The 17,533-nt window shown below is 35.4% G+C and overlaps 1 protein-coding gene across 1 annotated transcript in view; it reads left to right on the top strand.

The window, feature by feature from the left end:
• The window catches only part of LOC128025062 (integrin alpha-M), a 39,580-nt gene extending 22,621 nt beyond the window's left edge, over window positions 1-16,959 (top strand). The window contains exons 5-30 of the mRNA XM_052611046.1: window positions 4,183-4,294; window positions 4,411-4,541; window positions 4,648-4,796; window positions 5,079-5,226; window positions 5,579-5,729; window positions 5,899-5,972; window positions 10,239-10,356; window positions 10,435-10,574; window positions 10,689-10,835; window positions 10,947-11,150; window positions 11,342-11,475; window positions 11,569-11,705; window positions 12,165-12,316; window positions 12,502-12,633; window positions 13,119-13,192; window positions 13,977-14,118; window positions 14,245-14,343; window positions 14,419-14,498; window positions 14,628-14,714; window positions 14,992-15,070; window positions 15,189-15,284; window positions 15,371-15,451; window positions 15,569-15,679; window positions 15,766-15,879; window positions 16,152-16,262; window positions 16,373-16,959. Coding sequence (XP_052467006.1) covers window positions 4,183-4,294; window positions 4,411-4,541; window positions 4,648-4,796; window positions 5,079-5,226; window positions 5,579-5,729; window positions 5,899-5,972; window positions 10,239-10,356; window positions 10,435-10,574; window positions 10,689-10,835; window positions 10,947-11,150; window positions 11,342-11,475; window positions 11,569-11,705; window positions 12,165-12,316; window positions 12,502-12,633; window positions 13,119-13,192; window positions 13,977-14,118; window positions 14,245-14,343; window positions 14,419-14,498; window positions 14,628-14,714; window positions 14,992-15,070; window positions 15,189-15,284; window positions 15,371-15,451; window positions 15,569-15,679; window positions 15,766-15,879; window positions 16,152-16,262; window positions 16,373-16,435 — 3,066 coding nt within the window. The 3' untranslated portion in view covers window positions 16,436-16,959. The remainder of the gene's footprint in view (window positions 1-4,182; window positions 4,295-4,410; window positions 4,542-4,647; window positions 4,797-5,078; window positions 5,227-5,578; window positions 5,730-5,898; window positions 5,973-10,238; window positions 10,357-10,434; window positions 10,575-10,688; window positions 10,836-10,946; window positions 11,151-11,341; window positions 11,476-11,568; window positions 11,706-12,164; window positions 12,317-12,501; window positions 12,634-13,118; window positions 13,193-13,976; window positions 14,119-14,244; window positions 14,344-14,418; window positions 14,499-14,627; window positions 14,715-14,991; window positions 15,071-15,188; window positions 15,285-15,370; window positions 15,452-15,568; window positions 15,680-15,765; window positions 15,880-16,151; window positions 16,263-16,372) is intronic.
• Window positions 16,960-17,533: the final 574 nt, after the last annotated feature.

Below are 17,533 nucleotides of genomic sequence, written 5' to 3'. Positions count from 1 at the left end.
CATGTGTGATTTGTCATTTTTTTATTTAACTGAGAGAAGTACAAAAAAAAGTTTCCCAATGTTTTACTGAACAACTTAACCCTCTGGTATTGTTTGGTCACTTTAGACCGGATTTTTTTTTTCCTTTCATATTTTAACAAAATCACTACTTCATCAAAATGGTATGGAACTCAATGGCTTTTTATGTCAGTTACTATCTAACAAAAAAAATAAAAAAAAATAGTCACACTTGCGTTGTTCGTGGTCAAAAATGACCGCCATTGGAAATGAATGGGAATTTTTTGTTTGTTTGTTTGTTTTTGCATACAATCTACAAATCATTCGCTATGCAGGAAGTGCCTAGCAATGAAGGAGTGTCACTATAATACTAAGGGTGCAAACTTGTTCACGTGTTCACTTTTGGGTACAAATTTGTCCCCAAAATATGGTTAAGTAGGTAAAGTACACACATCACATCACATCACACACCACAAACACTCACACAGATCACTTGTGGAAAACATATTAGATCCAAGAGCATTTGACAAAAAAATAAAGGTAAACAAGGATTCCAAAAAAAAAGAGCAACAAGCTGGGGAGAAGAGAGAGGGGAAATAACAAATAAATAAATAAATAGGCAAAAGATAATCCACAAACAGCGTAACCAAAAACAATACTAAAGCAAACAAGGGCTAGCAAAACATCGTATATAAAGGTGTACTAGCATTTCTGCAGACTCTGATTATATTCTCCTTGATTCCTTTAATTCAAAAGTTAAGAATGTTATTGATGATATTTCTTCTGTAATAGTCAATAAAAAAAATTAGCAGACAAAAATCAGTTTGGAGAAGATTAACAGCAAATGCAATGAGTTTGCTTCCTTCTTTTCTGAGAAGATCATCAGTATCAGGAAGGAAATTAGCACATCCTCAAGTAATGCAGAGGTCAGATAGATTTGGCCGCAATATCAAAAAGATACTATGTCTATTTTTTAAGCAATTGATAGAGTAAAATTTTGAAAGAAATAGTGCAGCTCCTAAAATCATCAACCTGCTATCTTGACACACTTCCCACATCTTTTTTTTCAAAAGTTTGTTTAACTGTTTAGAAGCAGATCTCATAGAACTTTCTTCAACTAACCAAGGAAAAAAAAACTGAAGTCATTGCATTTGGAAACAAACATGACATTTTCAAGGTGAATGAATATCTTGCCTCTAGGAGTCAAACTACTAAAAATCAAGTAAGGAATCTTGGTGTGATTCTGGAGACAGACCTTAGTTTCAGTAGTCATGTCAAAGCAGTAACTAAATCAGCATACTATAATCTAAAAAACATTGCAAGAATTTGCAATGTTTTGCAATTCACCATCAGTGTGGACTACTATAATGGTCTCCTCATCAGCCTTCCCAAGAAGTCCATCAGACAACTGCAGCTCATCCAGAACTCTGCTGCCAGAATTCTGACTAGAACCAGAAAATCTGAGCATATAACACTAGTCCTCAGGTCCTTACACTGGCTTCCAGTTACATGTAGGATTGATTTTAAAGTACTTTTACTTGTTTATAAATCATTCAATGACCTAGGACTAGGGCTGGGAAAAATGATTATTTTTTAAACGATTAATCTAGCGATTATTTTTTCGATGCATCGATTAATCTAACGATTATTTTTTTCAGACTGATTTGATTTCGATTATCTCCCCATTAATTGACTACTAACAATTTATACATGTTGATTTACATATCTGAATGAAAAAAAACATGAATTCCTTAACATTGCAATATATGTTTATTGCTCTTAAAATTACAAAATAAAAGACTGACTAAGAATGCATTACTTTGCACTTGTATAGAGATAGCATTCAGTAAAACCTTGAAGCCTTGAAAACACATAGCTTACTGAAACAAGCTTGCTGAACACATAGGGCCTAGTTTACTGAAAAAAAGTTATTCTTTCAGATAAAAATAACAGCAACTTGATGTCTAGTATTCAATAAAAAAGGTCACCCAAAATACTTGTTTAGAGCAATTGAAAGAATACAGTAACCAATGTAAACTTGAGGGCTTTAAGCTAATACAGAGAGTGCTTTTCCAAAAAAAAAAAAAAAAAAACATTAACAGTGGGAGCCAGCAGCCTGTCATGGAGAAAAAAAAAATCTCCGAATGCTCCACGCGAAACTCTGGCGTTCCGCCCTTTTTCTATCGTGTCTAATAATTTTGGTTAATATGCACAAGAGAGAGAGAAAGAGAGAGAGAGAGAGAGAGAGAGAGAGAGAGAGAGAGAGAGAGAGAGCGAGCGAGCAAGACAGCGCTCGTGTAGTTTGAAGACTGTGAGTGCGCGAGCGCGCATGAAACTTTGGTGTTTCGCCCTTTTTCTATTGTGTTTAATGATTTTGATTAATATGAACAAGGGAGAGAGAGAGCAAGAAGCGCTCGTGTTGTTTGAAGACTGTTAGTGCGCGCGCAGCCGGGTCTCTCTCTCGTACACGACCCATCAGGCGCAGCAGTCATTCACTCACCGATCAAATAAGGCTTTGATAGCCGCCAAAAAAAAAGATAAATGTAGAAAAACCCCTGGATTGGTTATATAACGTTGGACAGAATGTTGATCCAGCCATCGCTTATATTCAGCGCACATAAGGTAAACGTTTTGCAAACGTTTTTTAGAGAAATAAAAACAGGTCGACGAATCGATGCGCATATTTTGCGTCGAAGTATTTTTTTGTGTCGACGTCATCGATGACCTCGACGCGTTATCCCAGCCCTACCTAGGACCGAAATATATTTCAGATATGCTCACTGAATATACACCTAACAGACCACTTAGATAAAAAAAAAACAAAAAAACAAGGGGAGTCCGCTTTTAGCTATTATACCGCCTGCAGTTGGAATCAGCTTCCAGAAGAGATCAGATGTGCTAAAACATTAGCCTCTTATAAATTTAGACTCAAAACTACGGTGACGCATTGCTGCCACACACATATTTTTTTCCACTCACTTATGTCGTAATAACGTTATGTCGTAATAACGTTATTTTGTGGGGAAGTCATGGCCTAATGGTTAGGCATGGCCTAATGGTTAGAGAGTCGGACTCGCAATCGAAGGGTAGTGAGTTCGAGTCTCGGGCCAGCAGGAATTGTGGGTGGGGGGAGTGCATGTACAGTGCTCTCTCCACCCTGAATACCATGACTTAGGTGCCCTTGAGCAAGGCACCGAACCCCCAACTGCTCCCTGGGCGCTGCAGCATAAAAGTCTGCCCACTGCTCCGGGTGTGTGTTCACAGTGTGTGTGTGTGTGTTCACTGCTCTGTGTGTGTGCACTTCGGATGGATTAAATGGATTCAAATTCTGAGTATGGGTCACCATACTTGGTTGAATGTCACGTCACTCACACTCGTTTTAATATGAGTCCGCGCTGCTGCTGTTTTATTTGTGGGTAAACAAATGGGTTTACGCTTTTATATTTGTTTCACATGTGTGAGGAGCTTTGATACCTTAGTCTGATTATATATTATGTTAATTATGTAGCAAAGGGCCACCTGCAATTTTAAAATCGATTATGTGTAGATTGTCAGTGAACTACGGCTCTGTGTAAATGCCATTCCACCTGAACCAGTGTTACCAAGTCTGCAGTTGTTTTTCATGTTCACGGGTGGAAGTGACCCCAATCCCAATAAAGTGATATTTAGCCCCTAAAATGCGAATTTTACAAAGGGAACCCCACCAATCATTTTTTTTTTTTTTCATTTTATTGCCCGGAACGAAACGCAATTGGGCTAGTTTTGAGAAGCAATTGGGAAGGTTTTGTTTCGAAAACCTGGCAATCCTGACCTAAATGCACGTGCTGGAGATATACTACTAATTACAGGAGCACCTTTACTGATGAGATACGCATGAAAATTGTCTTCGATTTTTTTTGCACAGCCCTAGTGGCTTGCGTTTTTCCAGCCGGTTCTGCTGGCTCATTCGGACGGATCGACTCAGCTACGTGATTTACCAGGCGAATTATCAGGAGACCACACAAGTTCTATGGTATTGTCAAGACTTTGGTGGCAGCATGGTATTAGTTAGAATTTGTATTATTGGAATCATTGTTAGATATAAACCTGCAACTTCCGGACAAAATAATGAAATTTTTAAATCCAATTTTTAAGTGTTCAGATTATAGTTTGTCATGTTGAAAATAATATGTTAATTTCTTTCAGGTTTGTGGTCCAACCATACCTAAGAACTGTGACGTAACAACATACAACGGCATGTGCTTTAAAATCAGTTCAGAAAATGTTGTGAGCAGATCTGTGCCAAGGACTCTGAGAGGTATTTGAATGGGGTTGTTACAAATCAGTCTTCATACTGTATATGACACGATGATTGCTGCTGAGCAGTTTGATGAAAACATGATGGAATTCTTTATTCTTTATTAATAACCTCAGAATGCCCAAAGTCACAAATTGACATTGCTTTTTTAATGGATGGATCTGGAAGTGTAAATTATGCAGATTTTATGAAGATGAAGGCTTTTGTTATAGAAATGATCAAAAGTTTTATAGACCATGATACAAAGGTAGGATAATCAATCCATTTATTATGTTCTTGATTGTATGTATTATTCTTTTTTATTACCCACGATTTTCATAGCACCAGTAACTAAATCTATATCTTTCTTACAGTTTGCCATTGCACAGTTTTCTACAAATTGTTACATTCATTACAAGTTTAAACAAAGTTTCAAAAACGCCAAGCAGTGGGAAGATGAAGTGAGAACGATATCTCAAAATAAGGGATGGACTCACACAGCAAAAGCTATAGAACAACTTGTGTAAGACATGCTTGATGAAATTTCATTAAATTTCAATTTAATTATTTCTAAAGGAAGTTGTGGCCTAGTGGTTAGAGAGTTTGACTCTAACCCTAGGGTTGTGGGTTCGAATCTCGGGCCAGCAAGCACTTTCACTTTAAAACACTAAAAAATAAATGAAAAAGAGAAACTAAGACAACCAAGACAACTGTGATATGTGAACTCAATAAGAAATGTATTTTAAAGAGTTGCATCATTAAACTATTTATTGATTAAATATTCTATGCTATTTTCTATAAACAGGAGGGAGCTATTTGTAAGTGAAGAAGGTGCAAGACCATCAGCCAGTAAAATTCTGGTTGTTATCACAGATGGTGAATCAACTGATAAATTCTTGACTGAAGCCGTCAAAAAAGCACAAGCAAAAAATATAACACGATATGCTATTGGGGTAAGATCAATATGTAGCCCTTTCCTAATATGTTTGTCTGGCAAAAGATTTGAAGTTTTCAAAGTGATTGTGTTCACTGTCATAATTGTCCTAGCTCCAATGTCATTCCAAACCTGATTTTAAAAAAAAACATACATTTCCATACAATATAAGTCACTGGGGACCAGTGTTGTTCTGGACACACCTGACTTTAATTTTACGCCAAAAACAGTTGAAACATTCTTCAAAATATCTTATTTTGTGTTTGAAAAAAAAAAATACACATATGTTTGGAATGACATTAGTTTGAAAATATTATGGCAGAAGCTATAAACATTATATTTGCAGTATGTTATTCCTAAATTTTTCCTAGGTTGGCAATGCTTTTGATATTGACACAGCCACAAGGGAGCTGGCAATTATCGCATCTTTACCCACCAGTAAGCATGTTTTTAAAGTAACTGACTTCGACGCACTGGAAAGTATTCGTGGACAACTCAAAGAGAACATTATTGCAATTGAAGGTATGTTTGCAGAGGAAATCAAAGCATGAATGACTGACAGAATGTTTAAATTTTACAGTAATTAGCTGTTATGTGAGTACAGGTATCTTGTGCATATGGTTTTTTAAATAATAATAATAATAATAATCAACAATGAGTTAACGGTGTTGTTGCTTCTTTTATTTGCTAGGAACCCAGACCTCCGGTGATTCATCCCGGATGGAGTTTTCACAGGATGGTTTTAGTGCAGCATTTACATCAAATGTAATTATATCAACTTATGTGACACCTGTTATGCGATGCTGGAGTAATATAAAGAGCACAATGAAGGAACACATTCCAAAGAGTACTTTAGTAAATCCAGGGAGAAAACACAAGGGAAAAGTCAGCATCAATACAAACATAATACCAACCAGAGAACTAGGTCGGAAACTAAGGGCTTAAATACTGTTTCTGTTTTTAAGTACTGAGTAATCAGTAAAAACAGAAACAGGTGAGGAGCTAATTAGTCAAAACCCATGGAAACAAACAAGGAAACTAAGGCAAGCGGAAAACACAGAGAAACAACAAAACAACATTTACATTTTTTTTTTTTTTTTTTTTTTTACAGTGTATTACATAATTTGGGAGCAGTTGAACTAATGTCTTTACTCTTCTGCTCAATTCATGCATTTGCGTGTTATTCATATGCCCCCCCACCACTATAACATTTCTCATTAATGCAATTATCTAATAAACCAATCACATGGCAGTTGCTTCAATGCATTCAGGAGTGTGGTCCTGGTTAAGACAATCTCCTGAACTCCAAACTGAATGTCAGAATGGAAATGAAAGGTGATTTAGCAATTTTGAGCCTGGCATGGTTGTTGGTGCCATGGTTGTTGGTGCCTCATCACTGGTCTGATGAGTCTCGATTCCTGTTGAGACATTCAGATGGTAGAGTCAGAGAATGAGAGCATGGATCCATCATGCCTTGTTACCACTGTGCAGACTGGTGGTGGTGGTGTAATCGTGCGGGAGATGTTTTCTTGGCACACTTTAGGCCCCTTAGTGCCAATTGGGCATCGTTTAAATTCCACGGCCTACCTGAGCATTGTTTCTGATCATGTCCATCCCTTTATGACCACCATGCACCCATCCTCCAATGGCTACTTCCAGCAGGATAATGCACCATGTCACAAAGCTTGAATCATTTCAAATTGGTTTCTTGAACATGGCAATCAGTTCACTGTACTAAAATGGCCCCAACAGTCACCAGATCTCAACCCAATAGAGCATCTTTGGGATGTGGTGGAATGGGAGCTTCGTGCCATGGATGTGCATCCCACAAATCTCCATCAACTGCAAGATCCTATCCTATCAATATGGGCCAACATAGAATATGGGCCACGTAGAATTAAGGCAGTTCTGAAGGCGAAAGGGAAAGAAATATATATATATATATATATATATATATATATATATATATATATATATATATATATATATATATATATAAATATATAAATACATTTTGTATTAATATTATTTTTTTACTTTTAATTTTACATTTATTGTCAGTATTTTACTTAATTGAACAACAATTTACATTGACCTCTTAATGTGATATAATTTTGGAGCAAAAAGATATTTTCGTATAATAAAATGTATTTTCATGTTTTTTTACAGTCTATTACGGAAGTTCTAAGCGGCCATGCATTATAATATTTTTTCTTCTCGTTTTCTCGTTATAACGACTTCATTTTCTCGTTTTCTCGACATAACGAATTTCGTTTTCTCGTTATAACGAACTAGTTTTCTCTAAGAAGTTACAAAACTGCGCCAGCAGGTGGCACTATAGACCTGAATATAACTGATGGGGTTGTTGTACACTATCCACTTTACTGTACGCGGACCGTCCTCGTGATCGCTATAATTTGTGCAGTCTTCATTACTGACATTTAATTAATTCATAAATGTTAAATATGCTTGAATCAATATGAATATTTTGTGTATTAAGTTCCTGCTAGATGCATGAGTTTCACCAACGCGTTCTGTGTCATAAAATAACTGCTTTATCAAAACCAAGGTTGACGTCACTGTATTCTGTTTATCTACAGTAGGACGGGATTTAACGATGCAGGCTGATGTGCTTCTTTTCCTTATTACTAATCTTTATTGTTAACCATATTGATGAGAAATGTGATATATATGTAAAATCCATAGGCTTATTTAATTCAGTTTTGTCCTATAATGTTGTAATCTTTTTTTTCCACACACACACACACACACACACACTACATGTACACATGGACGCTCTTTTCAAACAGAAGCTTGTAACACACATGATATCTGCCACATCAAATAATGACTACTACAAATTACAAATTATATATCATTTTATTTCAAATAAAGGGAAAATGAAAAGTGAGTTTAATCCAAGCTCTAATTTCGCGGTGTTGCCATTTAAACATGTTAATTACAAAAACAAAACGTTTGTTGTACTGTCTCTGGAAAAATCAACAGTGATTGATCAGCCTTTATTTATATACAGTATTGTAGACGTTATTACCTAGGCGAAATATAGGCTACATGGTTGTTCATCAGATGCCTGTCAAAGTTGAGTTCGTTACTATAGCAACAGTAAAACTGTCATGTCATTATAATGAGAAAACAAACTTTTGTTATGTAGAGATAACGAGAAAAATAAGTCGTTATAACGAGAAAACGAACTTCATTATGTCGAGATAACGAGAAAATTAAGTCGTTATAACGAGAAAACAAAAAGGAAAAAAAAATATAATGCATGGCCGCTTAGAACTTCCATAGTCTATGGCTAAAACATGGGAATACTTTCTAGTTTTATCCTCTTGAGTATTGTATTTATTTTCTTGGTTAGTTTTTTGGGGTTTTGGTAAATTTTGTTCTTGTAGGTGACCACTATGCCTTTAAAGGGGGGGTGAAATGCTCGTTTTCACTCAATATCCTGTTAATCTTGAGTACCTATAGAGTAGTACTGCATCCTTCATAACTCCAAAAAGTCTTTATTTTTATTATATTTATAAGAGAAAGATAGTCTGTACCGATTTTTCCCGGAAAAACACGAGCGCCTAGAGGCGTGACGTGTGGGCGGAGCTAAAGAATCACGAGCGCGAGTAGGCTTTTGTGTTGAGAGCATGTGGAAGCTGTGACACAGTTTCAGAGGCTGAAATTTAACAAGAGCAGCATCAGCAAAAGCGGTATGCTATGTGGTATGTACTGAAACTGTATATATTTTCTTAGCGGTTTTGGAAAATGACTAAGTTCCACTTTATGTCGTCTTTTTTTTTTTTTTTTATAAGCTGTACATGTGGAAAGTGCAGTTTGATGACAACATCGCATGTTGTTTACTTGATGTGCTTATGCGCTGATAGCTAAGTTAACAACACAGAGATATTTGAAGCAGTTTTACTCACCACATGTGGTTCCAACACACAATCGTGACCCTTTTCCGTTGGGACTGTATTATCCTTAAGAAATAAACGATGTGCAATCCGAAATGCAGGGAACAAACAAAAACACTTGCACAACTCCGTTGATGCTCTGTAAAAATAAACTCCATCCACTGGTCCCTTAATGCTGTTTCTCTTTTGGTAATCTGTGCAGGGTTGTCTTGCCCTGGCAACCAAAAACACACTCCTTTTGTGACTTTTCGCGACGCTCTCGCTCTGATCAGGCTGTGCACAGCCTCTCTCTGCTCTGCTATACGGGAGCGCGCGCTCACTTAGGACCCATATAAGGAAATTCCGCTCCATCTAACGTCACACAGAGCCATACTCGAAAAAAACTTTCCGAAACTTGTGACAAACCGGAAGAGTTTTTTTTTGGAACAAAAATACTCATTCAAACGTACAACTTAATTTTTGAAACTTTGTCCATGTTTAGCATGGGAATCCAACTCTTTAACAGTGTAAAAAACTCAGCATGCATGAAATAGCATTTCACCCCCACTTTAAGCATTGTTAGCACCACTTTTAACCCCACACTGGTGCCAGAATTGTACTGAGTGTATTAATGCGATGTTTTGGCTAGAAACTTAGCAACAACCACCCACTCTTGTGCTTCATATTCACATGTGTTTGACAGTAACTGAAAGAGCATGCGGTGTATAATAAATTACAGTTTCAGTGGTTGAATTGAAAAATGTCAAATGGTACAGAGAAATAATTTGAGATAAAAAGAGACTGTTTCATTCCTACTTTTATAATATGTAAACTCCATTCGGAAAAACTTGATAGTATAGTCGGTAATTTGAGGATGTCCCAGTGCCGATATGTAAACAGATTCAATCAATGATGCTGACACTGCAAATGTACAAATAATGACATTAACCCGGGGGTTAGGAATGTAGGCTACAGTGTGACAAGTCAGTTTATGAACACAAAGGATAAATTGTAAAGGGTGTGAAGCAAGATAACCAAGATTCTGTTTGAATGACCATAGGCTGATAATTAATACAGACAGTTTATCTTGAAATTCATTTGTAATATTCCTATAATATTATGCACTCAGACAGATCTAATAATGACTGCAGTGGGAGCTTTCCAGTGGAAAGGTGGATATCAGCTGCACAAACAGAATGATCGGTTAAATGTCTTTCAAGCTGGAAGTGAGCATGACAGTTATTTAGGTAAGATATTTTCTTTGACTGTGTACATCAAAATAAATCATATACCTCAGAATATTTTAAAGTATGTTTTATTTACAGGTTATTCCTTGGCAATAGCGACAACATTTGGAGCAAAGTATGCAGTCATGGGAGCACCAAGATACAAGCATAGGGGACAAATAACTGTTTCAAGAATTGACAATATTCAAAGCAATTTAAAGGAACTGGATCCCCCTAAGGTTATAAAAATATTTATGGAAAATATTAGCACATAGTATACTACCAGGAAGTGAAAGTAAGTAAGCTCAAAATAGATTGACTGTATGTTAATTATATTGTTTCCCTTTTCTCAGCCTCAGATTGGCTCATATTTTGGAGCTGAGGTTTGTGTGGTGGATTTGAACAGTGACTCCAGAACAGACCTCCTGTTGGTATCGGCACCAACATACATGGAGCCTGACCGGGAGGGCAAAGTGTTTGTTTACACCTTCACTCGCCGGGTAAGTGATGGGTATAAAAGATTTTACAGAATTTTGAAAATCAATTCTGATTTAAATTTAGATATTTTATTTGCTTGTTAGTTTACATCTCTCTCTGGTCTGTCTCCATAGTCTTACTTTGATTTTTCGGGGATGGTGCTGGTGGGAATGGCAGGTCAGAGGGGTCGTTTTGGTTCTTCTCTGGCCAGTCCAGCAGATCTAAATAATGATGGTTATATGGATGTGCTGATTGGAGCTCCTTTAGAGGAGGATGGACAGGGCAGCATCTACATCTTCAATGGAGGAGTAGATCAGATTAATTCTGCCTATTCACAGGTACAATGAGACGAATTAACAGTTAAACCTGCTTTTTTGGACTTTGCACAGATAGGACAAATAGTTATTTACTTTTAAAGCATTAACAAGCAAAACAACTTTTACTGTTTTTGTATTTTACCTGAAGACCCTCCACCCTGAAATCTTCTGTGTCTCATTCTCCCTCTTTCCTTCACTCTATGTGATGACAGAGGATTACTGGATCCTCTTTGCAACAAGGTTTGCGGTTCTTTGGGATTTCACTAAGTCAGTCCTCTCCAGACCAGACTCAAGACAGCCTTCCTGATATTGCTGTAGGGTCCATGGGAGCAGTTATGCTTCTCAGGTGGGTTTTGTTTGATAAAGAATTCAAAATATATAAATATACAGATTCAGTCATGATCATTCATATATGTGTGTGCGTATGTGAATCATTCAGGTCCAGACCCATCATGAATTTGGAAATCAGCGTACATTACAACCCATCCAAAATACCAACCGGTGAAACAGACCTGTCGATTAAAAATACTATCAAAATGTGCTTCACCATGAGTCCATATAAGCACAGCATAAGAGGTTTATCCAAATTTCGAAATATTCTTTGATGTTTTAAAGTGGGTAAATTTGTTTTCTAATGTACACATAGTTTCTCCTGTGCCAGGTTAAACTGCAGGCACAACTATTAGTAGTAGCCTGTGGTGTACCAAAATATTAACATGAGAATCCCAAATCAGCAACATTGGCCCAAATGGTGGCATTAATTTGGGGGGCGGGGCAGTCTGTTAGAACAATCAATGGCAGTAAGGGCGAGTGTTTAGGAAACCTGTCTGAAAACAGACTTATGCTGACTTAAGCTTTAAACACTATTTATTCACTCTGAGAGAGAATGCATGTAAGTAGCCACATGAAATTATCAGAGTCAGAGACAGCTTGGTACTGTATTTATAATTTATATTAAATAAAAATAAAAATAACATGTCATCTGTAATACTTTGGTTGATATATATGTAAGACTGTTTTATGTTTATTATCTAGGCCTAACAGCAAATATTAATTACACCATAATGCTGGATGCCAAGCGACAGAAATATCGAGCATATTTCTCACCCAAAAACCGCATCCTCAATAATGATATGAATATTAGTACTTATGACGAAACTTGTAAAAGTCATCCTTTCCTTATAGACGTAAGTTGGAAACATTTTTTTTTGTACTTTTAGATATCTGAGTCTGTTATTCTTGATGTATGAAATAACATTTATGAATTGGAATAATTAAGTAATATACCTTATAGTAAGATGCAACAGTGTGCTAACACAAACTGAAAATCATGATTTTATGGAACATGAATATATTATTTGTATCTCATCAGGCTTTCTCAGAAGATGCTCTGATCCCATTGTCTAATCAGTTAACATTCACATTTGAGGGCCTACCATCTGCCAAACTGCAAGACATAAGGCCAGTACTGCTGCCGGGGATAAAGACCACCACAGACCACAATGTAAGAGAAGGCAAACCAATTTCAAAGCAACACCACTTGTATAAATCAGATGTAATGTTAAAGGGATAGGTCACCAAAAAGAAAATGGAACTTCTGTCATTATTTACTGTTACATGTATTTTTGTATTTGTTTATTTTACACAAGAGTAGATTTTTTGAAAGATGACTATGCTTGTATGCTTGTCCTAACAATGAAAGTCAATAGGGTTGAGATTTGTTTTGGACCTCGTTGACTTTTATTGGACAAGCAAAACAAAAATAGTTTCTTTAGGTTCTACCAATAAATAAATACATAAATAATGGAATGAAACAATAGTAATGATGACCTAATTCTTGTATTACACATGGTATTGATTTCATTAGCTACACTCTTTTTGACATATGTCTGAACTATCTAGTGTAATAGGAGATGCAGTTTTATATGATTTAAGAATGATTTTTTTGTTTTCATCATGTCTAAATATCTTAAAATCTTTATTCCCCAGGTGGATTTTGAGATAAATTGTGGACATGATGACATTTGTGTTGATGACCTCAGGATGGATTTTAGTTTCTCTGGGTGAGCAAATATTCACATTTAATTATTACATTAAAGAACATACACATTTCCAAACAATAGCCTTATTTATGCTTTACTTGTACAAAACCAAATGAAGTATTGCAGGTTATTTGTAATCTATACACAAATGATACCAGACAATGATCTATGATCAAATAAACATTAGTGATTATGTACTGACTTTCTTATTAAATCTCTTTCATCAAAATTAACAAATCTTTATTTACATCATTATGTTCTTGTAAGTGGCTTTAAATGTTATACTTCTATAAGCCGAATCCCGCGAAAACATCCACCTACACAATCTTGATCATATTCCAAACTAAGAAATCATTATAATGGAGCCAAATATAATTTACAGGGAACATAAATAATTGTTTTACCTTCTGAGTCTTTCATTCATTTTTTATGTGAATGAATCACCACAACTGAACATAGGAGCAAGAAAACAGGAAACAAGAAGAAACAAGCTAAAAGTTAAAAAAAACAGAGCATGACAGCGTACTCTCACAAAACATTTGTGTTCTGTTTCAAAAGTATTGTATTCCACCGAAAAATTTAAAATATCCCCTCCAACCTCATGTTATTTCCTTTTCAAAGATTTTGCAAACAAGCACATACTTTCTCACAAAAGAGAAAAGTTTTGCAAGAGAATGCTAATTTTATCAGCTACTTCTTCTTTTTTTTTTTTTTTTTTTTACAATCTCAATGTCCCATGGAATCAACCTTATTTTATTACAGTTATTTTTCTCTCTCTCTCTCTCTTTTGTTTTCTGTGATCCAGTTCTACAAATATAGAGGTTGGGATCATGCAGGAAATCGATGTGGTAGTGTTTGTAGAGAACAGAGGAGAAAACTCATACAACACACTCTTCACCCTCAACTACCCCTTTGGACTTTCCTACAGGAGAATCACATCTAAACAGGTAAAGCCAGAATGATTTTGAAAAAGACACCAAAAACGATATCTATATATCATGATATCATGATAGTTATCATCCTTGGTTTAAATAGCATTGTTTTAAATAGCATACCGTTTTCTGTTTGATCAGGGCAGAGTGGAGTGTGTATCTCTTGACAGTGAGCAAAAAGGTACATTTGGAGAGACCACTTGCCACATAAGCAAACCCATCCTCAAGGGCAACGCTCAGGTGAGGTCACTTTTAAAACTGTCATGTGCATTTGGATTTTCAAGCACTTCTCATTCTCTCTGTGTCCAATTCTAGGCTGTGTTTCATATTACATACAGCATCGATAAAGAAAGCACCTTCGATCAAAAGGTCAGATTTACTGCTAGAATCAACAGGTATGACACAATTGATAGATATCAAGTTTATCTGCATCGCTCAGCTGTGATGTTTTGAGTAGCTGCTCACATATGAGAAACTGATAACTGGAAACACTACTACTAACCAAAACCCTCCATCACTCACAGTGGGAATGACAAACACTCTCAAACCAGTGAATTATCCAAAGAGAAAAGCATTGGTGTCAAATATGCCATCTATATTGCCTTAGTAAGGTTAGTGCTTTGGTTCTCTTTAATCAGACATTATCAACTGGATTTGTTTCAGCAGCCAGATTTAACAATGGATGTTACATTGCCACTTGATATTCAAAGTAAAATTTGGGATTCTTAAGCAAAACAAATTGAAATTGAATATATATATATATATATATATATATATATATATATATATATATATATATATATATATATATATATATATATATATATATATATATAAAAATATGGAATATTTTATGTTTGACACATTTGTATTTTAATTTTAAATAAGACATGAAGATTCAACCCTCCACATTAATTTTACTGCACAGAAAAATGGTACTGATAAACCAGTCAAACAGATACTAAAGGTACTGTGATAAAATTTACACACTTCCACGAACACAAAATTGAATTAGCTAAAGACTAAAGTTCAATGTCTCATTTCTGTATCAATGTCTTTTCAAAAATCAATTTAAACCCTTTCAGATTGAAAATGACTTTAGAGAACTAAGATTTAAAGTTCTCATCAGAGTTCCAGTGATGTTGGGAGATAAATCTATCTGGACTGATAAAAACATACAGGTAAGCATTAATGTGTTAGAAAAAGCTCATATTGATTCACATTCATCAAAATAAAAACAACCAAACACTAGAGTATGTGCATTTAGATTCCAGGCTGTGTGAAACAGAGGGATAAGCAACCAGTAGTAACTGATTTTGTTGAAGAAATTAAAAAGGGTCGTGTGGTGGTGAGTGATTTAGTTTCATTACTTGTTCTAACATAAATAAAGTCTATAAAGTATAAGGTTTTATCTTCTCTGCACACTGACCCCATTATTCCATCTCTCTGGATGTGTGTGTGTCAGAACTGCTCTGTGGCAGTGTGTGCCGAGTTCAGCTGTGACGTCACTCTCATAAAGCATGAAAGGATGCTCTATAATATAACTGGCAATGTGAGCTCTGGATGGATTGAGCAGGTCTATGACAATTCATTTCACAAAATAGACCATATTTTCATATTTTTGTGTCATAATTTGTAAATGTCATGATCTGTCTCTCTTAGACTGGACTCGGAGCTGGTGTTTTTCAGCTGGTCAGTTCAGCATCTATGGATTATGACAAGAGCAAATATGTTTTATTTTCCTCTGATTCTCAACAAACTGTACCATCTGTTCAGGTACTGTTTTTTTCCTTACATATAACCCAGGTATGTTAGAAAATGTAAATGAATTTGAAAATAATACAATTTAAACCAAAAAAATTGTATTTAACCTAATAAATATATGGTTATAAAATACAATGTAAATGTTCATATGCTAGATCTTAGATTTTTTTAAATCCATGTATACATGTACCAATACAACCATAACCCATGGTTATATTATACAGTATTTATATGGGAAAATGTATTGTCAGAGGTATTATTATATTATGTATGTGTGTATGTAGATTAATACTCAAGTGGAGGTGTATGAGGAGGTGAATCTGACTAAAGAGATCACGGGAGGAATAATAGCAGGATTGCTGCTACTGGCTCTCATCACAACGGCTCTCTATAAGGTGTTTATACTGGATGTTTAGTTCCAAACTTTTCATTTTCAGCAGTCAAAAAACCTTGGGTTACATTTTTTTTGTGTGTGTTGTAATCCATATGCTTTATTTCCTTTCAGGCTGGTTTTTTCAAAAGCCATTACAAGGAGCTGCTAGAAAATGCAGAAGAAAGCCCTGATTAGGGGCCAACCACAACTTATGTTAACTAATTTAACAAACCCTTTTAGATCAACCACAAAAGAGATGCATTAAAGATTCAAATGTGGCTTTACATGCAAGTGAAAATTTGTTCCACTACCAACATTAATAATGAGATTTATTACATGCATATGCATGCAAATATTATTGAGATACTGCTTGTACAATAACCACATGTTGCTGTTTTTTTTTTTACCAACTATGTAATGTCTCTATTAAATAAAAGGGACTGGTTGCTTTAAATGGAGGAGAAACAACTACTGACACCTCAAGTTCTGTTATGACTACATCAGAGAGGTTTAAATCTGGAGTGTGTGATTTCACTTAATAAATTAGCAAAAATAATGACTGCTTTCAAACAGGTTTCCTAAACAGACTTTACATTTCTTTAGAAGTTAAGGTAGAGGTCGGGCTAATGTAGACTTAGTAGTTTGTGACCAATGAAAACCTTAGAATTGGCTACAGGCCAGCTTTGTGCTTTTGGGTGAATAAAAGGAAAGAAAGAAAATCATGTATTAAGGCTCCATTTTTTTAAAGAACTGAACATCTAATTCTGCAAACGCCAGGATATGTGAGCAGAACTATTTGGAATGAGAAGTGAAAGCAGTGCAAGTCAGCGAATTCATTCAAAACGTTGTTGATGAGGAAACTGACATGTTCAAACAAATAAAACTTAATAGCTTGTGTAACTAATACGAACCACAGAAGAAGAAAAAAAAAAAGATCTCAAAATGTAACCCATGTAAAAAAGAAGTGTTCTTAACTGTATTAAAAGTTTTTGTGTACTTCAAATCATAAAAATATTCTTAAAACAACAACAGCAACAACTACAAAAAAAAAAAAAATAAATAAAAATATTGCGAATAATATAATATAATTTTAATTAAAGGCAACTTAAGTGTACTTAAAGTGAGTACACTTTAATGACAATATTTCTTAAAGGAAAACTATGTTCTTCCCTGAACTTAGAAGATTTGATACGTACCTCTCCCATCTCAGTGCATGCACTCACTCGCTGTAGCATGCGGTACCTAAATTCATTCCTTAGGATGTAAACAGGGATGAATATAGAAGCCACCAAA

The sequence above is a fragment of the Carassius gibelio genome, chromosome A12 (genome assembly GCF_023724105.1).
Source record: "Carassius gibelio isolate Cgi1373 ecotype wild population from Czech Republic chromosome A12, carGib1.2-hapl.c, whole genome shotgun sequence".
NCBI classification, from domain to species: Eukaryota; Metazoa; Chordata; class Actinopteri; order Cypriniformes; family Cyprinidae; genus Carassius; species Carassius gibelio.
This window is presented reverse-complemented; position numbering and strand designations above follow the sequence as displayed.